The sequence below is a fragment of the Colobus angolensis genome, unplaced genomic scaffold (genome assembly GCF_000951035.1).
Source record: "Colobus angolensis palliatus isolate OR3802 unplaced genomic scaffold, Cang.pa_1.0 Scaffold220, whole genome shotgun sequence".
In the NCBI taxonomy this organism is placed as follows: Eukaryota; Metazoa; Chordata; class Mammalia; order Primates; family Cercopithecidae; genus Colobus; species Colobus angolensis.
The window spans coordinates 2,778,066-2,799,916 of NW_012115378.1; the positions used below are offsets into that span (position 1 = coordinate 2,778,066).

Here is a 21,851-nt window from a genome sequence, read left to right on the forward strand (position 1 = left end):
GATCCATTCATTAATGAATATCTAGATTGTTTTCACTTTTGGACTATTTTGAGTAATGATGCTACGAACAGTTGTGTACAAATTTTTGCATGGACATGTTTTCAATTCTCTTGGCAATATACCTAGGATTGGAACTGCTAGGACATGTGGTACCTCTGTTTAACACTTTGAAAAACTATCAAACTGTTTTCCAAAGCAGGTGTACTATTTTATATTTCTACCAGCAACAGATGAGACCTCCACATCTTCATCATCACTTGTCAGTCATTTTGATTCTAACCACCCTAATGGATGTGAAGTGGTATGTCACTGTGGTTTTGCTTTAATTTCCCCAATGACTAATGACATAGAGCATCTTTCCTTTGTGCTTTTTAGTCATTTGTATATCTTCTTTGGAGGAATGTCTAAGCACATGCTTTGCTTATTTCTTAATTGGGTTGCTTTTTTGTTGAGTTGTAAGAATCTATATTCTAGATATAATTTTCTTTATCAGATATATGATTTGTAAATATTTTCTCCCATTTCATGGACTGTTTTTTCACTTTCTTGATGGTATCATTTGAAGCACAAATGTTTTATATTTTAATAAAATCCAATTTAGCTATTCTTTTGTCACTTGTGCTTTTGTTGTTATAACCAAAAACCACTGCATAATCCAAGGTCATGACGATTTACACCTACACTTTCTTTTAGAAGCTGCATAGTTACTATCAAAGGTCAACTCTCCTCTTACTCATTGAATCATTCTTGCTGCTATCCTCATTCTCTCCTGCAATGCAAAATTCTTCCTGCATATATGTTATTCCTAAATCCCTCCAGTATCATTCCACTTTGACAAAATAAAACCAAAGCTTCTTGATCCCACATCATCCTTGAGCTATTGTACCATTTATCTCCTCCTCTTCACAGTAAAACTTCAAATTGTCCCTGTTTTCATTGTTTCATCTGACATCCAATTCAATTTAGTACAAATTCAATTGTCTTCCAGTCTCACCATGTTCTGGTCAAGGTCATCAAAAGCTTCTCTGCTATCAAATCAAACAAATGTTTTTCTTTCTGCATCCTACTCAACCTCTTAATAGTATTTGGTCTTGTTGACCACCTCTCTTGCTCTTGAACTTCTATATTTTCTTCTTTAATCAGATAAAATAGATGTCAACAAACTGGAAAATTCAGGAATCACTGCCAGTGTCCTGGAAGTCTTACTCAGCCACAAATCAGAATGTTCCTCATCAACAGATATACAGACCTTTGTGCCATTTAACTACCCTTGCAATAATGTGATGTACATTTTGAATAAACCCACTTTTATCTCATTATGCCAAGGTTACCATTATTCAGATCACATTCCTCTCCTGCTAAGAATATCACAGTGGTTTTCTATGAAACCATCATAAAATCCAAATTCCTTCCCTGGCTTAAAATACCCTGTTATCAGGCCTCTGTCTATTTCTCCCTTGTCTAACTTCCTTTTAGGAAGCTCTCCTCACATTGGCTTCCTTGCTGTTCCTAGAACACTTTAGATTTGCTCCTGAATTAGGACCTTTACATACAGTTTCATCTAGAACTTCACATGGTGACCTTCTTCACATTCAGATGAAGGCTTATATGTCACCTCCTCAGAGAGGTCCTCCCTTACCATGCCATATGAAGTAGCCTTCTAGTCACTCTTTTTCACCTCATCCTGTTTTATTTTATTAACTCTTATGCTGGCATTGTATTAACTCATTAACATCCCCTCCAAAATGCTTGTTGAAGTTATTTGCCATTGTGATGGTATTAAGAGGTGGGACCACTAAGAGGTAAGCAGTCCATGAGGGCTCAGCCCTCCTGAATGGATGAATGCCATTCTTGGGAAAGCCGATTCATTATAAAAGGGCAAATTTGGCTCCTGTTCTCTCCCCTATTCTCTCTTGCATTTCTGCCATGGAATGATGCAGCATGAGGACCCTTGCCAGATGCTGGTCCCTTGATCTTGGACTTCCTTAGCCTCCAGCAGCAGAAGACAATAAATATCTGTTCATTATAAATTATCCAGTTTGAAGTATTCTGTTATAGCAGCCTAAAACAGACTAAGAGAGTTTGTGGCTTATTTTTTCCCTCACTGCAATATAAGTTTCAAGAATACTTGTGCCTTATTTATCTTGGTCCCTTATGTATCTAAACACTTAATACAGTACCTGGCATAAGTGGGTTTCAACAAGTATCTGGCTAATGAATGAAGATCTGCATAGTAGTTGAACCACAACAAGGGCTGGTAAACAGTAAAATTCTTATGTTGCCAAACTCCCCAAAGAGATATTATGAGAAGAGTTGCTAAAAATTCTTTTAAGAATTGATGAGGTATAAATAAAAAAATTTAAAGCCAAATAAAATAAGAATCACCTGAGAGACCAAGTCTGCAGAAAAGTAAAAGAGAAGCTTTAAAAGGCTAAGCACAGGGTAACACATTCAAGTAACACAACCCAAATTGTAGGATGTTGTGCTTACCAAGAGGTTAATTATGATGGGATATTGAGCCCATCAGCTCAAGGTGCTGCTGCAATTATGAAGGTCTACAAGATTCTGAAATGATCTGGAAAGAAGTAGGGGGAAAAAAAAAACTATTCTTTCTACACTGTCTGTATCCCTACAGCCCTAAGATTGGTTTCAGTTGTTATACATCAAAAGTGACATAATGAAGCTGACAAGTGTGGGGACAGGAATAAAAAATGAACAGCTGGGAGGCTGTATGAAGATGGCAGAGCTCAAAAATGAACATTCATACTCAAAGGATTCAGGAGTGTATGATTTAAGTCTATAAAACCATGAAAAGCATAAGACAATCTCACTTTCACCAGATCCTAGGACTTCAACCATAGAGTAATATCAGAAAAAAGGAACATTTTTAAAGTGGAAATTTTAAGATAAAAGGAAATATTACCCTAATAATAAACTTATGGAATATATTATGCAAGAAATGTAAGACATAAAAACACCCACATTTGTGTAAAATCTGTTAGTGCTTTCACATGTATGTTAAACATTCTGAATCCCATAGTATCCTTAAGAGGTAAGTATTTTTATTATCATTCCCATGTTTTACAGGTAAGGGAACAAGGCTCGGAAAGTCACCCAGCTAAGAAATTGCAGAGTGGAATTTAAATTCTGATCTGAACTTCAATTTTTTTTTTTTTTTAAGAAAAACATTCCTTTTTCCTATGCTGCTTTTAGGAAATTATATGTAAAAATTAAAAGGTTCAAAGAGTGTTTGGAAATTTTTATAGATTAAGTTTTAGAAATTTTTATAGATAGATTCTAAAAGGAAAATGCAAGAGAACATAAATTTTTTGGACTGGTGTTAGGAGTATCAGCTATATCTTTCCTACTTACAGTAGAATCTTGGGCTCGATAGATCATTAATCTGCTCCAATGTCACGACTTTCCATTTCAGTATATATACTTATAAGCATTTCATTTTACATATATACAATGTGTATATAAAAATAAACATCATCTCTCTATATAATCTTATTGATCGCCCATATATTTGAGACACATATCTATATATGAATCTCATATGTACATGTATGTATATATCTTATTGCTGTCAAAAAAAAGTCTCACAGCATTTTTCCAGAAATGCAACACAATCTGTGGAAAATACATCAAGCCAGACAGGGTTCCGCCACAAACAGCCACTCAAATTGCCCATCTGACTTCCCCACAGGCCAAGAAACTATTATACAGAGATGCCTATATCACTGAGGGATTTAGTTACAACTTTTCACTTTCCATAATCTTATTTGGTACTAATGAAGGGATAGAAGAAAAGCACAACAACCTCAATTAACTGGACACATCCATGTGATCACACTCTTCATGATCTGAATCATTACAGGTAAATGATTTGTAAAACAGCGTACTATCTCAAGCTAGTATCAACAAAGAATGGGGAGGCGGGAACAGAAAACTATGTTGGCCTTTGGATCTGAACCTTCCCATCTTGAATGAACTGTGACATTTCATCACACCCTGCTAAGCCTACAGTATTCTTATCTGCAAAACGTCAGTGTTGGACTGATCTCTGAGCTCTAAAATTAGATGATTTTCTAATTCTCAGTCTGTCACCAAGTTCTCTTTTAAGGGATACTTGATATTTCTGCTAATTAGGAGACAATGATGCTCATCTTCATATGACTAAAATGTTTGCCAGCGCTCTTTCTTCTAGCCATCACTGGCTTTTGTCATAGTTAACATAAGAGGAGACTTACTAATAACACTGCCGCCTCTGGTGGAATATTCCTGGGGGCACACACACTCTTTCCAGATTCAGTTCTGGTGACTCTATCTTCCATGTACTTCTCTTTGGGATCTTGACATTTACAAACTCAGTAACATAGCCATATTTTCTGTCCAACAGTTGAATATTAGCAATGAAAAATCTCCTTCATATTAGAATATTGTTCATACACAATAATCATAAAATCATCCCAGCTTTATTTTGGCATTCAGCTCATCATTTCTTGAACTGATGTCCCTGCAGAACTGCAACTATTACCTAAGCCCAAACCTCGTGCTGAAGGAAGCATTCCCTTTTGGGAAATCAGGGCTTTCCCAAAAGGGAAGAAAGCGAGGCTGCAAAATACAAGATTACATATTTCCAGCACGTCAGGAGAAATCTCTCTACCTACAGAAATACATGGTGTAAGGAGTTTAACGGCAATTGTGAAATAATGCTTTGAAAGATTAACATTTTAAAGCAATTTAAAATCCCAAAGTTCAACTGTGTGGTTCTAATCTAACAAAAATCTGATTAAATTAGTAGTGGCTTTTTGTTGTTTTCATAGCCATCCTTCACATTCCTGGCATGAGGAGTAGCTTGATAGCTTCAGCTACCACAGTATTATTTCACTCTGTTAAGGGGAACTTTGGACACTGTTTACCTCACCTGCCCTGAGCCACAAATGCAAAAATAAAGATCAAGAGTTCAGAAATCTGGTTTCAACTGAGATTGCTCCTTTGAATTCCCATGGTCCTCAGATGAGCTTCCTGCTTCTCTCCACTACCTGGAATTGTCAGAAACTTTTTATTCCTATTGCAAATAAGTCCAAAGACAAGCAGCTTTCAAACTGATCCCATGTAGAGGAAAAGGAGTAATAGCCAGCAGGAAGATTTCGACTCCTGCAGACACAGAGGTAGCTTAGGTGAACTGAAGAGAGTGCTGAAAAGCACCCCATCTTTTCCCTTGAACACGCAGAATAAACTGTCAAAGGACATTTTCATCTCTTTTCTTGTACAGGAAAAGAAATAAGCTAGCAATGATTATTCAGGCAGAGAGGCAGATTTTTAAGAGTATCAGCAGATAAATTAAAAGGCCTTGTCAAACCATGTGGTCTTTTATCTGATAAATGCCCTCAGTTTTTCATTAATTGACATCATCTTAAAACCTTTTTAAGAATCTTACAAGGCTGCACCAAACTGCAGTTACAGGTGCCAGTATCCTCTGTTTATAACCTGCTTTCAACAAGAACCAATAATACTTTTTGTATTTTTAGGAGAGACAGGGTTTCACCAAAAAGTAATGTTATGTTTAAATCTGAATTTTATTAAGAGGCCTGCAGAACTACATTAAATGTTAGGCCTGCTGTAGAGAAAATTGATCAGATATTAATATTACTGTAACAAATTGATTTTAAAAGTGCTTCTTCATAGAACCATCATGGAAGAATAAAGAATATTTTCTTCTATCTTTCAAAAGGAACCGTCAATGGAGTAAAAACCTATATACCAAATAGCCCTTAAGATTTAGGTATCAATATTTTTATTAAGAAGTAAATTTTAGAAAAATAGAGATTATAACAGATTGAAATACACAATACACACAAGGGAGCTGATAATGGTATTTGCAAAAACAACTTACAAAGAAATTAACTCTTATAAATCTGTATTGAAAACTAGAACATTGAAAAGAAAACTGAAGTGGAACTGGACTATTTACAGCTGTTTTATTCAACAAAATCATAATGACCCTATAACTTGTAAAGGTAAACTGGTAGTTTAAAGCTTTAAGAAAAAAATATAAAACTTCAAACGTGTCTTAATGATACAGAAAAAGATTCAGACAACTGAAAGAATGTTTAAACTGGCAAGTAAAATATCTCATTGGTTTCAAAGATTTCTTTTCATCTGCTGATTAATGGTCCAGGGGCCAGTGTTCAGTTTCATAGCTAGATTCTAACACCAGTGATTTCTTGTAGGATAATGTGCTCATCAAATTTTACCAAAAAAAGGTGTCTGACTTGGTAAAATATGATTTGGCTTCTCCAGACAAGTCAAGAAGGAAGAAGTAGGAGAGGCACTGGGAGCACAGGGCAGGAATGGTGTGCAGAACCAAATGTCACTGGCTTCCACAGAGGCTGATACTGAAACTGGCAGTGAGATGTTTCAAAGGCTAGCGTCTGAGAGTGGAGCTAAAGTTAGAATTTGGCATTCCAGATAGAGGAGCAAAGGGGACATAAAAAGCCTTTATTACAAATGAAAAACAAGTTTGAAAGTTACATATGAAACCCATTCTGAAGAAGTCAGTTTTCTCATTAGGGTCATGAAAACAGAAAGTTTCATAAAGCTGTAATATCATGGGATATAGCTTCTCCACATGTGCACTCACGTATTCTCACACACTTGTATTACCTTTCTACTTTAATGGACAAAAAGGTGTGTTCTTTTTTTAAAGTATTGATTAAGTATGTAAGGTCAAATTTAAGGTAAGAGTTAAATTTAAGTAAGACTTAAGAAGAGCTTGAGTAGAAGGTAAGACTCTGAAAAGATATGAGATCTTATCTAATTTTTGTAGTTACAGGTCACCTCTAAAGAAATGCCCACCTGTATGTGGCATGGAGAGATGTCACTTTGTTTATTTAGCAACGTAAAACAAACCAGCAAATACTTATTGAGGAATATGACCTTAGTCTTAATAAGAACCAAGTAACTTAGTCTTGAGAGTCCGGAGAAACACACATGGAAAAACAGCAAAAATACAAAACAACTATAAGTGCTAAACTGTATGGCCCTGATAAATATTAGTATCTAGGCCATACAGTTAGTTCAAAGTCTGCCCAATAAAAAACCAACAAAGAGCAATCAGCATTATCAAACAGAAAAAGTCAAGCCAAACTTGCATGATCACTTCAGTCCTCAAGGAGCTTAACTGCTAATGCTGAGGACTTAAAACAAGTACTCAACGAGCCTAAGGCTTTGTAAAGGTTTGAACATTGAAGAGAGAGAGAGCTCACATTTTGTTGAAGGTGAGCAGGAAGAATAGGGGAAAGTGGCATTTGATATGAATTTCAAAGGAGATACTCTAGGCAAAGACAGGGAATCAGGGCATATAAGTGAAAGGTGTGTTTGAGGAAATGTAGGTTATGGGTAGGGAGGGTGTGGGGATAAACGTTGGAAAGGTGGAATGCAGCTAGATTGCTCAAGGCTTTAAAGGCCAGGAAAAGAAGAAGCTTAACTAATTTGGGAGGCAAACCAATGCTGATTTCTGGGCACAAACGTCTTCAGAGAATGCCATTTTTAAGTTCTAATTTTCAGACCATTTGTACTTTTAGGTCAAATTAAATTACAAGTAAGAAACCTAAAGTTGATCACTTTCCCCACTTTCTCAGAGAATTTCTACAGAACCATTACCCACATCATACTATCAACAGTTATACAGGCCAGGCCACTGCATGAACTCTACGTATGGTAGCCCCCAGAGAGGCTTTTAGCATAAGGTAAAATATACTGGTATGAGTGGACCAGAGCAAACGCACAGTCCACGTCTACACAACGCGCCACTTTCTCAAGTTGCTCATTTTGTGGCTGAGGTCACTATCCCCGGGACTAGAGACTAGAAGCTCCAGGATTCTTCCCCAGATCTCAGCCGTTTCACCCTCTCCCCAAGACATGCAGGTGAGAACTCCATACATATGGCCACTCTCCCCAATCCAGTCCACTAGCTTTCACCTACCCAGTAATATCCCCTATTACCACTTTCCAGAGGAAGGTGCTCCTTCCCCTGCAGCTCCCTGAGAAGAGTCCTGTCCAGAGAAAGCCCAGAAGGCCAGGTGTGGCACCAAAGGAAGCCTCCAGCAATTACAGAGGAACTCACATTCAGGCACCACATAACATTCATGCAGACTGTGATACATAACAGAACATTGTTCTTTGTGAGTTGCTTTCTTTTTATTTCCCAGGTTAATCCCAAAATATACTTTGCTTTCTAGGTACATTCTAGTATTAGAAGGATCCCAAATCAGTATGAAGAATATACAGTATTCACTTCAGGGATTCAATCATATGACCACAGTAGAAATAAAAGAATGGAATAAGTTTTGGAAAGAAAAGAAGCAGCAAAGGATTTCTGTGCATTTTTTAAATAGTGGATTTTAACACCATTCTGTGCAATTTTAAAGTTGATGTACATGTTTTCATTAAAATTTGGCTCCTTCCACAGTTTTCTAAAGTTCTTCCATGAGCTGTCACACAAATGTAATCTAGAAGAAAGGAAAATGGAGAACGATCCTCCTCACACAGAATGCAAAGAGAAACTGCAGGAAACAGGACTGGCATTTAGTTTCACATTTATATGCTTCTCATGTCAAATAATTTGGTCATAAAAAGCTTGTGAGTATTAAATATTTGGGTAAGAATACACCCTTGGGAGGGAGGGGACAAAGAGGTAATTTGCTATTTGTCAGAATTACGTAATGGTTTCAGGGTGGAAAAAGAACTCAATCTGAAAAATGATGGTGACTTTACGAGTTGCCAAGCAATTTCATTATTCTGTTTCCAGGTATGCAATTCTGACATGCCCAAACATTTGACAGTGATTTCTGACACTCCTTTTTAATACTGTCTACATGTCGGAGAAACTAGAAATTTAAAAACACAATTCAGAAAAAAACTGGTTAGAAAAAAAGTTTTCTTTTGAAGAGCAGAAGAATTTGGAGATGTTTGGCTTGATTATCTTAACTGGGTAGAAACCAGATGCCTGCTAATATTTCAGATGTTGCCATGTACAGACTGCCCATTAGTGTCCTACACCGAATGATGGCGGGACAGGCTAGACGTCTACCTTTCTCTGGGGGACTTCCTCTGCCTTTGCTTCATACTCAGGTAAGTTGAGAAAAAGGAACTTGCTCTCTCTGAATAGACCTGTCAAGGAGAACTTTGGTAATGAAGGCCTAGGTCCTAACTGGATATGATCTGTGTTGTTTTTTGTATAGTGGTGTATCCTCCAATCCTAATTCACCACCTGACACACTGTAGGTACTCAATAAATGTCTACTCAATGCAGGAATAAATAAAGCAATATGCAGAACATCAAAATGATATCTAAATGGTAACTTTCCTCAAAATCACCATCTTCTTCTCTGTCTGAATCCTATCCATATTAAAATCCTAGTTTGAATAGCATTTCAATTCAATTCAACTTCATAAATATTTATTGACCACCCATTAAATTTGAATGACTGTTTGGCCAAAGACCCAAACAAGGGTAAGACAAAAAGCTTTTCTAGATGGAAATAATCTTTCCTTTCTTTGAATACAGCACTTATTACTTGAAGCATTACTGTCCGTCTTTCGCTGCCTTGAATTTTAATATATGTTACGGACGTCTTACACATGCAATGTACATGCACAAAACACTGCAACTTCTTTCTGCCTTGATCAAACTTTTTGTCTAAAATGTCCTTTTGTCTTCTTATATACTTGAATAACTTCTCATTCTTAAAAGCTTAGTCAAAACATCACTTCCTCTATGAAGCTTTCCTGTTTTCAACACAGAATTGTTTCACTATACTGGATACAGAAATCTAACAGGGATTTTACTTGCATTTTAATGAGTTATCTCTCCTGGCTGACTGGTGAGTAAATCTTTAAGACTGGGGATGGTGTTCAATTCATCTTTCTACTTTACTAGCACAGTGTCTGCTACCACACCCACTGGCAGATCTAGAATGTCTATATGGAAAAAGTTCAGGAGCTGCAATCCAGCTGGAGTTGGGAAACAAGATATGGGAAGGAGGGGATACAGCTGGCTGGGAAATCGGTGTCTACTCTTGAATGTTGCATTAGTAAGTCCTTTTACATAAGACTAAGAAACCATCAACTTTTCATATTAAAGAAGGGGTTGAAGAAGTACTGAGGGAGCCTCTTAGCATGGCTACTGCAATACAGGTTTATTGAACTGGATTAAATACATGGAAAACAGTGATAACTTGATAAGTAAATCCTTTGTGGGGACGAAGCTTGTAAGAAAATTATCCTAGGAGATGTTGTAATCTCCTCAATAGCATAAAAAGGAGGAAATAAGGACGTGCAGTCCTCTCAGGTACAAGCTTGCTCAAAAGCTAGCCTCGGATAAAAATAAGGAAAGGACCATATTCTTGGGATTCAAATGTAGACAGTGCAGAGATGTGCATGTGCAAATGTTTAAAGAGGCATCATCCTGGTTGCTGTTTCACTGGCCAAGAATTATTCTGAGAGAGATGTAAAGTTCCTCCATGGCAGGTGGTAAAATTTCAGAGCCACCTTATCTTGCTTGGAGGGAAATCAGTTAGAGGAAGAAAAGGAACAAGGAGAACATTCAGAGAGGACAGGCGGCTCTTTCCCCACTCTACTTGCAGTAGGTGGAGAAGGAAGAATTTCATAAGACTAGGAGCAAATGTCTGTCTCGTTACTTTTGGTAAGAAAGTTCTTGATGATACCATTGGGACACAGCCTTATCATTAGTAGAATTACCAGATATGTCTCATTTCTTCAAGCAGAATGTAAAGGATGGAGATAAAGACGTTTCTTCTTTTCCTAAAGGAGATGCTTAAAGGACTTCTGCTAAATGGATATAGAAACAATCAGAAACACATCCACATGGGCAAACACACAGTGAACCCTTCGTTGCATCCACAGCTGCCACACATATAGCATGAGAGTGCTGGGCTATGATCCAAGGACACCTCAATTCTCATTATCAGCTGCGAACATGGCTTCTTGGAGCTTTTAGCCTCATAAAATAGGAATAAAATATTCCTATTCTTCCTCATGGGGTTGTTATATGAATTAAAAGAAATAATACATATAAAAACACACTGAAAATGGCAGAGACAGAGAAACAAAAGCCGAGGCATTATGACATCATTATACCTCTAATGTATAAAACTATATAGTATGTAACTGGTTAAAATAATCAGAGTCATAAAAGTGAATGGGTTTGAATTGGACTGTTTCAGATACAAAACACCAATCTCCAAAATGCATGTTTTAGATTCAAAGGACAAGGAACCAAAGAATAAAACGAGGTCCTTGGCTTCCTACCAGACAAGAAAGGGTATGAACACATTCCTAAGATCCTCCAGTTTATCTGTGGAAAAACATTTGAGGGTTTCTCTAATTCTTAAGTCTTTCCTCAGATAAACATATGAGGTGCTTAAGTAATCATAAATTCATTTATAAAAGGAAATGACTATTTTTCCCCAAATTTACACTCTTCCTGTTAAAGTCTTTAGATAATTTAAACTGAAAGGGAGAAAAGAAAAAGAAAGAGTAGCACAGTAAATACAAAATAATATTTTATAAGGAACATATCCATCATATAAAGTGATTGACAGGTTTTTAAAAATTAAAATAACTCTCAATATGTTGAAAGATAAATCTTTTTCTTGTTAAGATACTGGTTTTTATTGATCTTGGTGAATGATTTCAAAATAACCATATCATTATGTACTTTAAAAGAAAGCAACTTATCATATAACAGAGACAAAATCAGAAGAGAAAGGGCTCTAAAGGTTTCTGTAATTAGAATTATGAATTATAAATGAATCTTAAAACCTGTCATGTCCTTGGACTCCAGCAAGGTTTCTCACAACCTTTGCCAAGATCCCTGGGGCTATGGAGTTAGGGCTCCAGTCACCGAAGTTAATGAAATCAATGATGAGGCTTTAGAGACTCCTTAGTGCTATGGTCAGTCTCACTCTCATCAACTGTATCCAACTTAGAATTCTTTTGATGACCCATCCCTTGGTACAACAGTTTTCATCTCTAGGCTCATAACCACCTACCTATTCATGGTTTTGGGGCAGTAAGACATCAGCAGGGTCTTACTATAGTAGGGTAGATACAATAGTGTTTGTGAATTACTGATACACTCAATAAGAACCTCGAAGACTGTACTCAACTATGACATCTGGGAATTTTCCCACATATGGGGAAAAAAATATGAGATTTCCACAAAGGGTACTGCTTTGTACAAATTCTGTGTGTGTGTGTGTGTGTGTGTTTGTGTGTATGTGAGAGAGAGAGAGAGAGAGAGAGAGAGAGAGAAAGAACTTATTGAGACTTCTCAAAGGCAATTATTAATCCTGTTTCTAACATGTCACTGATTTGCTTATTCCTGTTAAGGCACTATATAAAGTTAATTGTGATCACATGTTCCTTGATTTTTTGTTCAGTATATATATTGTTATTCTTTCAATAAAATAATGGCATTCCAGGTGATCCATTATTCCCTAGGCCTGTTTTTCTAATTTCCCCTCATTTATGGTGTTCGTCACTAACCAGGAGAGGCTCCAGTAGAAATGGGTAATAGGATGTAGGAATGTATCTGTAGGTCTGTTCCTGTGATAAATACTAATGCAGTCACATGACATCTATCCATTACAGACCCAAGCAGTTATCACTGAGGTTTAGCTTTAGTATTTAAAAAGGATCTGGTGCATTCCTCCCAAATAAGTGGCCGATTCTACGGTTTCCTGAGAATATCCCACATGCATGCCTAGTTCCTTCAAACAAGTAGAATAAAAACAATTCTCACATACTCATGTGATGAGATCATCAATAAAATCCTTTGTATTTCTTTAGAGATGACAATATGCTTCATGTACTTAAGGGCTGTACCTACTAAAGCACATGCATTTTACTGACTAGAGTCCCTGTGTCATAAGACAAAGGCCACCCTAGCCTGGGGAGTCTGTCAGGGTAGATGAAACTAAGCACCCCACATATTATCCCACACACACACTTGTCACCCCATCTGACTCAAGAGGGAGGAGGGCATTTCTGAGGTGTTCCCCAAACGATGACCATTCTAAGTCATCCAGAAGCACCCAGCCACTCCCAAAGGATCTGAGTAAATCTCTCTACTGACTCCCTATGTCCCTACCTCCCTTCATTTACTTCCTTCTTTGTATGCTCAAAGCACTTGCAAACCAGCACTTACCACAGTGTGGTCTCTGGTCTTTTGTAAGAGTACTCTGCTGTACAGAGCTCTTTGAGGGCAATGACTATGTCTTATTTATCACTGGGTCTCCAGGGCCTACCCCAAAGAAAGGCTCAAAATATGCCTGCTAAATAAAACTAAATTGATTATCAGAATTGAATGCAGTAAGGACATAAACGAAGATGTGGCTGGTTGCTTTCAAAGACATCCATAGGTGTAAAAAAAAAAATTATAGAGCAATCTGGTAAATGAAGGTGAATGCATACACACTTTTCACCATCATGGTATTTAGCATTACAAAAGACAGTAAACAAAAAGCCCCAAGAAAAACAGAAACATCAATTTCTGTTTATCTTCAGTAGCAAAGTGTAAAGACATAAATGAACAAATTCGGAGGGGAAAAAAACCTACTGTATCATCTATCCTGCTCCAAAAATAAACTCCCTTTCAACCAGTGCATTAGTGGAGACAATAGAGTATATTACCATATATTACTGCCTGAAGCAACTGAACATGAGGCTCGACCCCTCCCCACCATTATCCAACTCTTTTTTTCGTCCCCTTCTTCTCCAATTACTTGATATGCTGAGATCATATAAACTTTTAAAATTAGCATAAGTCAAATAATTCGAGAAAAAAACTTCATCAAAAAAACCAAAAAGACTCTATGTAATATATCACACATATGAATAATATTTCATTATGTTACAATTATCTCCCTAACAATAGTAATATAATCTAACTTTCTTACAGCAAATAACAATGATTTTATAAAGCTAAGTAAACTCTTACGCTTACAGACACTGACAGAATATCCTTACTTGGTTTCAATACCAGAGAGCCAGTAAGAGAAGCCCTACTAAATTTAGACTCTGAGCTGATTTCATCAGTAACCTGTCCTGACAGAGGTCTCTGTGGATGGAAGAGAGGAGGCACAGGGACAACACATGAGGCTGGGATCAACCTATTTAACAGGCACAAATCTGCGGCCAAAAATGGTCACAAAGAACACTCTGCTGGGCTCAGGAATGATGGCCATCAGGGTAGGCCCTGGGACCTACACCAGGGCCATCTGATGGCTACACCTGTGTGAATCCCAGAGTGTACTCTGAATACTAGCTCCTTTCACAGAGCCATCACGTAACCAGAATTGCAAATGTGACTGCAATATCATTAGCCAAATTCAGAAGCTCTCCTGGAAGAACAAAATACCAGTGACTTGATCCAAGACAAAGCTTGTACCAATTTAGTGAAGCACAAATTGAAACTGAATCAAATCTGATCATTTTCTCTTTCATGTTTTTAAAGCAAGTCAAGAAAATATCTCAATTTTCCATCTAAAAATGGTTTAATTCAAATGACATTTTATTAAAATACTAAAATGTTCAGGAAAATAACAGCTCTCAGTGACAGTCCAGGATATAGTGACAGTCCAGGCAGTGCCAGCCCTACATGCAGACTGTATCTAGCATTTGCCGCAAGGCAGGTGTCTGCTCAGCCAGTGGAGGGGTGGGGATGAGGGAGGGAAGGTGCACAGGGAGAAAAGGGCAGGCTGCACCAGCCTTGTGAGGATGGGAGTCAAGGGAGGTGCTCAGTCTGCCAAGCAGCAAGGATGACCCAGCAATAGACCCAGTGACTTTGCTGCTTAGTTCTAGCCTAAGGCAGAAGATCAGGGCACAGAAAATTAATGTCACAAAGAAGTCTCAAAGGAGGTTTGAGGTGAGGAGTGAGGGAGAGGAAAAGAAGTAAAAGACGCACTTTCTCCCACTCCATGCTACTTCTCCCTCCCCATTTCCTTTTCTTCCCCTCTAAGTCCCCTCTTCTCTATCACCTCCACTAAGGTATCTAAAGTTGCTAAAGCTTTTAGAGATTTTTAGCACCATGCTGTCCATTCACCCTCATCACTACCTTATAAAAGATTTAATAAATTAGTTTGAGCTAGTACTAACACACACACACAAAATTCCCTATTACCCCCCACAAAGCCCTATAACTTTTATAAAGCAATTGAATTAAAATATAAAATATTTATAAGCTGAACCCATCTGATATTACATGTGGTTCAACCTTCTCACTCCACCATGGAAAATCTGCAATTATTCATTTCAAAATAGATTTAGGTGAGCAACAGATTGCTGAATTATGATGGGTAGTATTCACATTCATTAATAGCCCACTCTCCATTTATACAGCTCACATTTTTACTTGAAACTTAAAAGTTGTTTGTCACAAGAAATAAATGAAAACCAGATATGCATATAATTATATGACCCAGATTTAGGGTTCAAAGAAAATTTTCATGAGGTTATATTCTTGGGATAAAAAAACAGGAGATAACAGTGAGTCATTTTCATTGTTTTGTAACTTACTACAAACATATTTCCAAGGGTTCTACTTTCTCACACCATCTTTCCTTTAAAAAGCTTTTAAAAATGCCTACATGGAAACAAATTAGATGTTATATAAAGGCAGAAAATACTAAGTAAAACACAACACCAATGTGAGGCAATCTTTTAGCTCTTCATGAATTAAAGAAAAGCTGGTGTTAGTTTTAATATCGAGCTGGAGGGAGATCTCTTAGCTGGAAAATTTTAAAAACAGAAATAGGAAATAATGCAATAGGAAAAAAATTCAAACTGGGAACCACCAGGATTGGAGCATAAGTCTTCAGGAAAGACAGTAAGAAATGATGTTGAAATTTTAAATCATTTTAAATCTGAGAAAGTATTTCGTGTATGTTTTTCCTGGGCATACTGCTAAAATAAAATCCCACACAGTAAACTAAAAAAATTAAAATAAACATTGAAGAAAAATATTACCTAAGAAATCTGACTACTCATAAGTATGAGGAATATAAGTCACTTAAGTCAACAATACTTGGCTTTGTTCCTATCCTAATAGCACTGTCCTGGCTGCCTTAAATATTTTCTAGAACAATGAAGGGTATAAATAAGTAATTTCATAAATAAATAAACAGAAAGATAGCTTCCTCCTGCTAAATGCTAAAGACAAAAGTCACAGATTAAATTATGAACAAGGAAACTTCCAAGGACGTTTTGGATAATTTAACCTCATTTTTATTGGTTTAGGGTAAAATATACCGCAAGCTCTAGGCTGCAGCACAGAAGTACTTAAACTTGTACTTGTTAAACTCAGATTTCTAGGCTACACTCAGAGGTACTGATTTAGAAGGTCATCTGCTTTCTTTCAGCGGTTCCCCAGGAAATTATAAAAGCACAGAGTCTATAGTTTATACCTTGAGAAAACTGCTACCTAAAATAAAAGACCTGTCTCTCTATTATGAAGATTAACTTCCTTTTTTTTTCTTCTTCTAGCAAGAAACATATTTCAGAGCAGAAAGGAAACTTTAAATCTACTTCATTCTTCTGAACCATCAATCTTGTAATTTTAGGCAACTAGTAAGTTATCCTAATGGTAATTATGTGTATCTGTTAAATAGTGATCAAAATTGCTTCTACAGGTCTTTTGTGTTTGTAAATCAAGCCACACTTGATGGCAGTACAGCTACAAAAGCTGTAAATGCTTTAAGATAACCATATATGAATCCTTTACAAACATCCCTTAAAATTTTGTTGAATTTGCTTTATGAGAAATTTTAAAGATCTGCAAAGATTATGTATATTGCTTATAAATACATTTACTACAGAATCTAAAAATTACAATTTGCTTTTATTTCATTTGCTACCAAAAACTCTCCAAGTGTATTTCAGCATCAGAAGTTCCTCATGGTTTCCTTTAATATTTAAGACTCATGCCTGGGGATTTTCTCTGGGAGCCTTTTCATTATCCCCTTCCTTCCCATGTCTCTTTTTCTTGATAACCAACCTTGTTTCCCTTATCCAAATGCACACATACCCACTGTGTGGGTAAGATACACATTTTTGTCTTTGCCCCTTAGGAGTTGCAAATCGCAGTTCATTCACCCCCAAAATGAGTATTTCTGAGGGAAAACCATGCGTTAGGCATCGTGAAGAAACAGACAATTTCACAATGACATACAGAGGGGTATGCGTTATCAACAGAGTGACTGCTAATAACAGACACTGTTTTTGGTTTCTTTTTCGGCAGCAAGTTAAAAATAAAATATCAGAGAGCTCAAGAATGCACAGCAAGTACAGCATAGTAATATTTGGGTATGTAGAGATCTGAAGTTGCATAAGCTGCAATACAAGTTGTTTCCGAAAGTAACTTTTAAAGACACTTCAGTAGATCAACAATATATATGCCTGGTACATAACCATCATAGTCTAAGTCAGCTTTTCTCCATCTTGTATTGAAGGGCAAAGGCGCGGTTAGCTAGCACCCACTACTGACCTCATAAATCACAAGACTTCATGTCTGAGACCTACGCATAGATTTGTGGGTGAGGCAACGCCTAAGTTCTGGCCAACCTTACCGTCTTCTTCGTGGGAAAAATGATCACAGGGAAAGAGATGTCAATCATACTCAAAGTTAGTTCTCTAGGAGTATTCTGATTAAATCCAGACCTGGTGAAGGGAGAATATTTACACTGGTGGGTGTTGGACTCAGACAACATCTGAACGTGACTACTGGGGGCTTTTGAAACTCTAACTGCACTGTATAAAATCTTTTTACTTGACCCTCTGGGAAAAAGAGCAATGTTGACTTCTTCATATCTATTCTGACTCATGAAATTTCACACAAATACATTTCAGTGGTATTTTCTATTTTCTAATACCATTTTCATGTTGAAGCCAAAGGGAAAGAAGAAATCTCTTATCTATTTGTTTACTGGAAGGAAACATTCCCTGTTTCCAAAGAAGGACTGCTTATTTCTTTCATAAATACTCAGACCTAAGAATGGATTAATTTACTAGCAGCATATTTTTTGTTTTGTTTTGTTTTAGAGACAGGGTCTCACTCTGTCACCTAGGCTGTTGTGCAGTGGCACAGTCATAGCTAACCACAGCCTCGAACTCTGGGCTCAAGTGATCCTTCCATTTTGGCCTCCCAGAGTGCTAGGATTACAGGCGTAAGTCACCAACACCCGGCCTAGCAGCATGCTTTTTAAAACATCCTCCTATTTTCTCATTGAAGTCAAATATTTTTATTTTTTAAACAAGTTTAACTCAATATATATTCCTTGCAGACCTACCTAATACCAAGTAGAAGCAACTATAGGCATTCAACAAAGAACAAAATGCAGTCCCGTCCTCAAGGATTCTCAGCACCTTCAGGGCTAGGAGGAGCTAGACATCCTAACACGGCGTGGCAAGTGTCATTCTGTAGGATGAGCACAGTGTTTCAGGAACACCACGGAGCCTGGGAGGCTGGGAAATGCTTCCAGAGCAGGTGGCAGGTGAGCCAGATTTTAAAGTGTTAGCAAGATTTTCCCACAAATGAGAAGAAGGGGAAAGACCTCAGCAAAGGCACCATGAAAAAAGCTATGGGATACACAAGGGAAAGAGTCTTTAGGGAACAAAGATTATTTTGTGGGTCTGAGGTATAAGGGAGAGAGATGTGGAGGGTGGAATGGAGACTAATAAGGACTTCATTAGTCTACGAAGAGAGTTTGAAGTTTAGCCTGTATGAGGACAATGCGGAGCCCTGGAGGTTTTAAAGGAGTGTTGTAAGAACCAACTGGTGTTTTCAGGAGGCAAGTGTGATGGCAGATGGGATGATAGAGAAGAGGTTAGGAGCCAGCGAGAGGCATTGCAAAGCTCAAGCAAGAGACCTTTCCAATACGTGTCCGCGTAGCTCTGCTTGTGCTCCTGGATGCTCATAAACACTTTTCCCAATATGTCCTTTAGTTATATCTGAGTTTTTTCCCCTTTAATTACATGCCAATAGAATATATACCTTTTCCTACCCAAAATATAGCAGCTGTGGTTCATAAAATCACATTCCACGTGACAGACTGTAAACATTTAGGTAAACACTTAAAAGAATATGTCTTACCTGAACAAAGCTGTTCCACTTTTGTGTAGTTTAAAGATACTATGTCATTAACCCATGCAATGATGTCATGTCTGCTCATAGTCTCTTGGGTTATCGAGGTAGAATACACATTGACTGCCATTCCCCAACTAGAAAAAAACCAAAGAAGTTTATTTACCAACAAGGAAATTAACTCAGAAACACAAAAGATCAAGACAAAGGTCAAGATCCTGCTTGACCTGCTTGACAAAACACAAAGGTCAAGATCCTGGCAGGACTCCAGGGATGTAAAAGTCCCGCTCTGGCTAAGCCCTTTAGCTTCTTTTTCTATTTTACATATTTGCATTAAAATTATTAAATATCACATATTTTTCATGCAGTACCATTTTATATCTCTCCAATTAAATAAAATGTTTTTCAGGTTCTGAGATTCCTAATTCATAACACAATTTAGAGTCTCCCTTTTGACTGTAAGTCTAGGTGTGATATTAAAAAGTTACCAGGTTTGTGGCAGTATACACCAGAGTAATCTGTTAGTTTCATATATTATTTCATAGCACTCACTACAAAGACTTGGAAACGTCAGTGTTTTGGGGTTTGGCCATTCTAGTAGGTGTGTAGTGACAAAGGATTATTTTAAAAATATTTAAACCTGGATGAAAATTTTCCTCAAGGATCTAGAACTAGAAATACCATATGACCCAGCCATCCCATTACTGGGTATATACCCAAAGGATTATAAATCATGCTGCTATAAAGACACATGCACACGCATGTTTATTGCAGCACTATTCACAATAGCAAAGACTTGGAATCAACCCAAATGTCCATCAGTGACAGACTGGATTAAGAAAATGTGGCACATATACACCATGGAATACTATGCAGCCATAAAAAAGGATGAGTTCGTGTCCTTTGTAGGGACATGGATGTAGCTGGAAACCCATCATTCTCAGCAAACTATCACAAGAACAGAAAACCAAACACCGCATGTTCTCACTCATAGGTGGGAATTCAACAATGAGATCACTTGGATATGGGAAGGGGAACATCATATTATGGGGAGAGGGGAGGGGGGAGGGATGGCATTGGGAGCTATACTTGATGTAAATGACGAGTTGATGGGTGCAGCACACCAACATGGTGCATGTATACGTATATAACAAACCTGCACGTTGTGCACATGTAACCTAGAACTTAAAAGTAGAATTAAAAAAAAATATTTCCACCTGGATGAAAATTTGCAATTTTACCTAGTTTGTGGAATATATACATATTGATATATTGTATATATGTATATGCATATATTATAGCTATGTATTAATTTCTATTTTGGAAACTTTCAAATACATGGAAAGGGGAGAAAAGAGAATAAAAAACCAGTTAGGTTTACCCCTTGGATTCAAGAGTTATCAATACTTGACCATCTTGTTTGATTCATACTCCTATCAACTCCCCTTGTGTCAATCCCATCCTAGCCTACAAGCCAGATTATTTTGGAGTAAGAGCCAATCATCACATAATTTCACCTATAAGTGTTTCAGTGTGTCTCTGAAAAATACTTTTTTTAAAAAGCACAATATTATCACACCTAAAAATGAAAATAATTACTTATATCAAATATGCATTTCAATATATTATAATTCAAATTTAACTTCAGATTGCTTGGATCTGGATTCATATAAGGTTCATACATTATGATTCTTTGATATGGTCTTTAAATTTCTTTGTAAGTTTCTTCTCTATTTCTAATCTTTCCTTGCAATTTAAAAAAAAAGTTGTTGAAGGAACTGGGTTGTCTGACAGAGTTTCCACATTCTGGGTTTTTCTCATTGTATCACATTGCTGTGGTTTAAAATGTTTCTCTGTCCTCTGCATCCCTACAGACTGATAATTCCATCTAGAGCCTTGATCTTATTCAAGTTCTAATGGGATGGAGATTTGATGCCATCTAGCACAACTCTGGGCTTTGACACCTAATCTGCCATCAGTACACTGCCTGGTAATGCAAAAGCTTTCCATTACTGCCTGAAGAAGAAACCAATAGAAAAGCCCATCAGCTGCCAAAGGTTATGCCAGTATATGACAATTACATCAAACAGACTATTTCATGGCATTTTTGAACTTCCATCAGAAGGCACATAACTATAACTTCTGACTGCCTGCTTCCATGATATTGTTAGCTCTGATATTTGCCTAGATCCAATAATTCACTACAACTTCAAAGTAATATTCTATTATTCATTCTTGATTTATTAGCTGGAATAATTCTACAAAGAGAAATTCCCTCTGAGGTACCCTGAGATACAGGTCATCGAGGAAAGGCAGGAGAGGTGCCTAACTCTTTTTCTCTATTTGCCAGTTTTCAAAGTGATGAGTAGTTCCCTAATATTCCCCAAACATGACCAACTAAGTTTTTGTTCTTATATTTTGAAGTATAATTATGAATCCACGGACTTAAACACATTTGACATGTTTCAATCCATTGAAATTATACCTTTATTGATAAAAGCTTGCAAGAGCTTATTCAAGCTGGCTTCTGAGTTCTTTTGACATAGTCTTAGTGGTCTTTGATAACCTTCTTCTTTTCCAATATGACAATATGTTCCAAGCCCAACTTATATATTTCTTGCCTTAGACCTAAAACCAGTAATTTCTCCAAGCATTCCTGATTCCTTTTCGTGAAAAATGG

General features: G+C 37.1%; 1 protein-coding gene across 1 annotated transcript in view; it reads right to left on the reverse strand.

Annotated features, from left to right (window-relative positions):
- MAPRE2 (microtubule-associated protein, RP/EB family, member 2) overlaps positions 1-21,851 on the reverse strand; it is an 87,708-nt gene that overhangs the window by 38,800 nt on the left and 27,057 nt on the right. Inside the window, exon 2 of the mRNA XM_011943693.1 lies at positions 19,181-19,308. Coding sequence (XP_011799083.1) covers positions 19,181-19,308 — 128 coding nt within the window. The remainder of the gene's footprint in view (positions 1-19,180; positions 19,309-21,851) is intronic.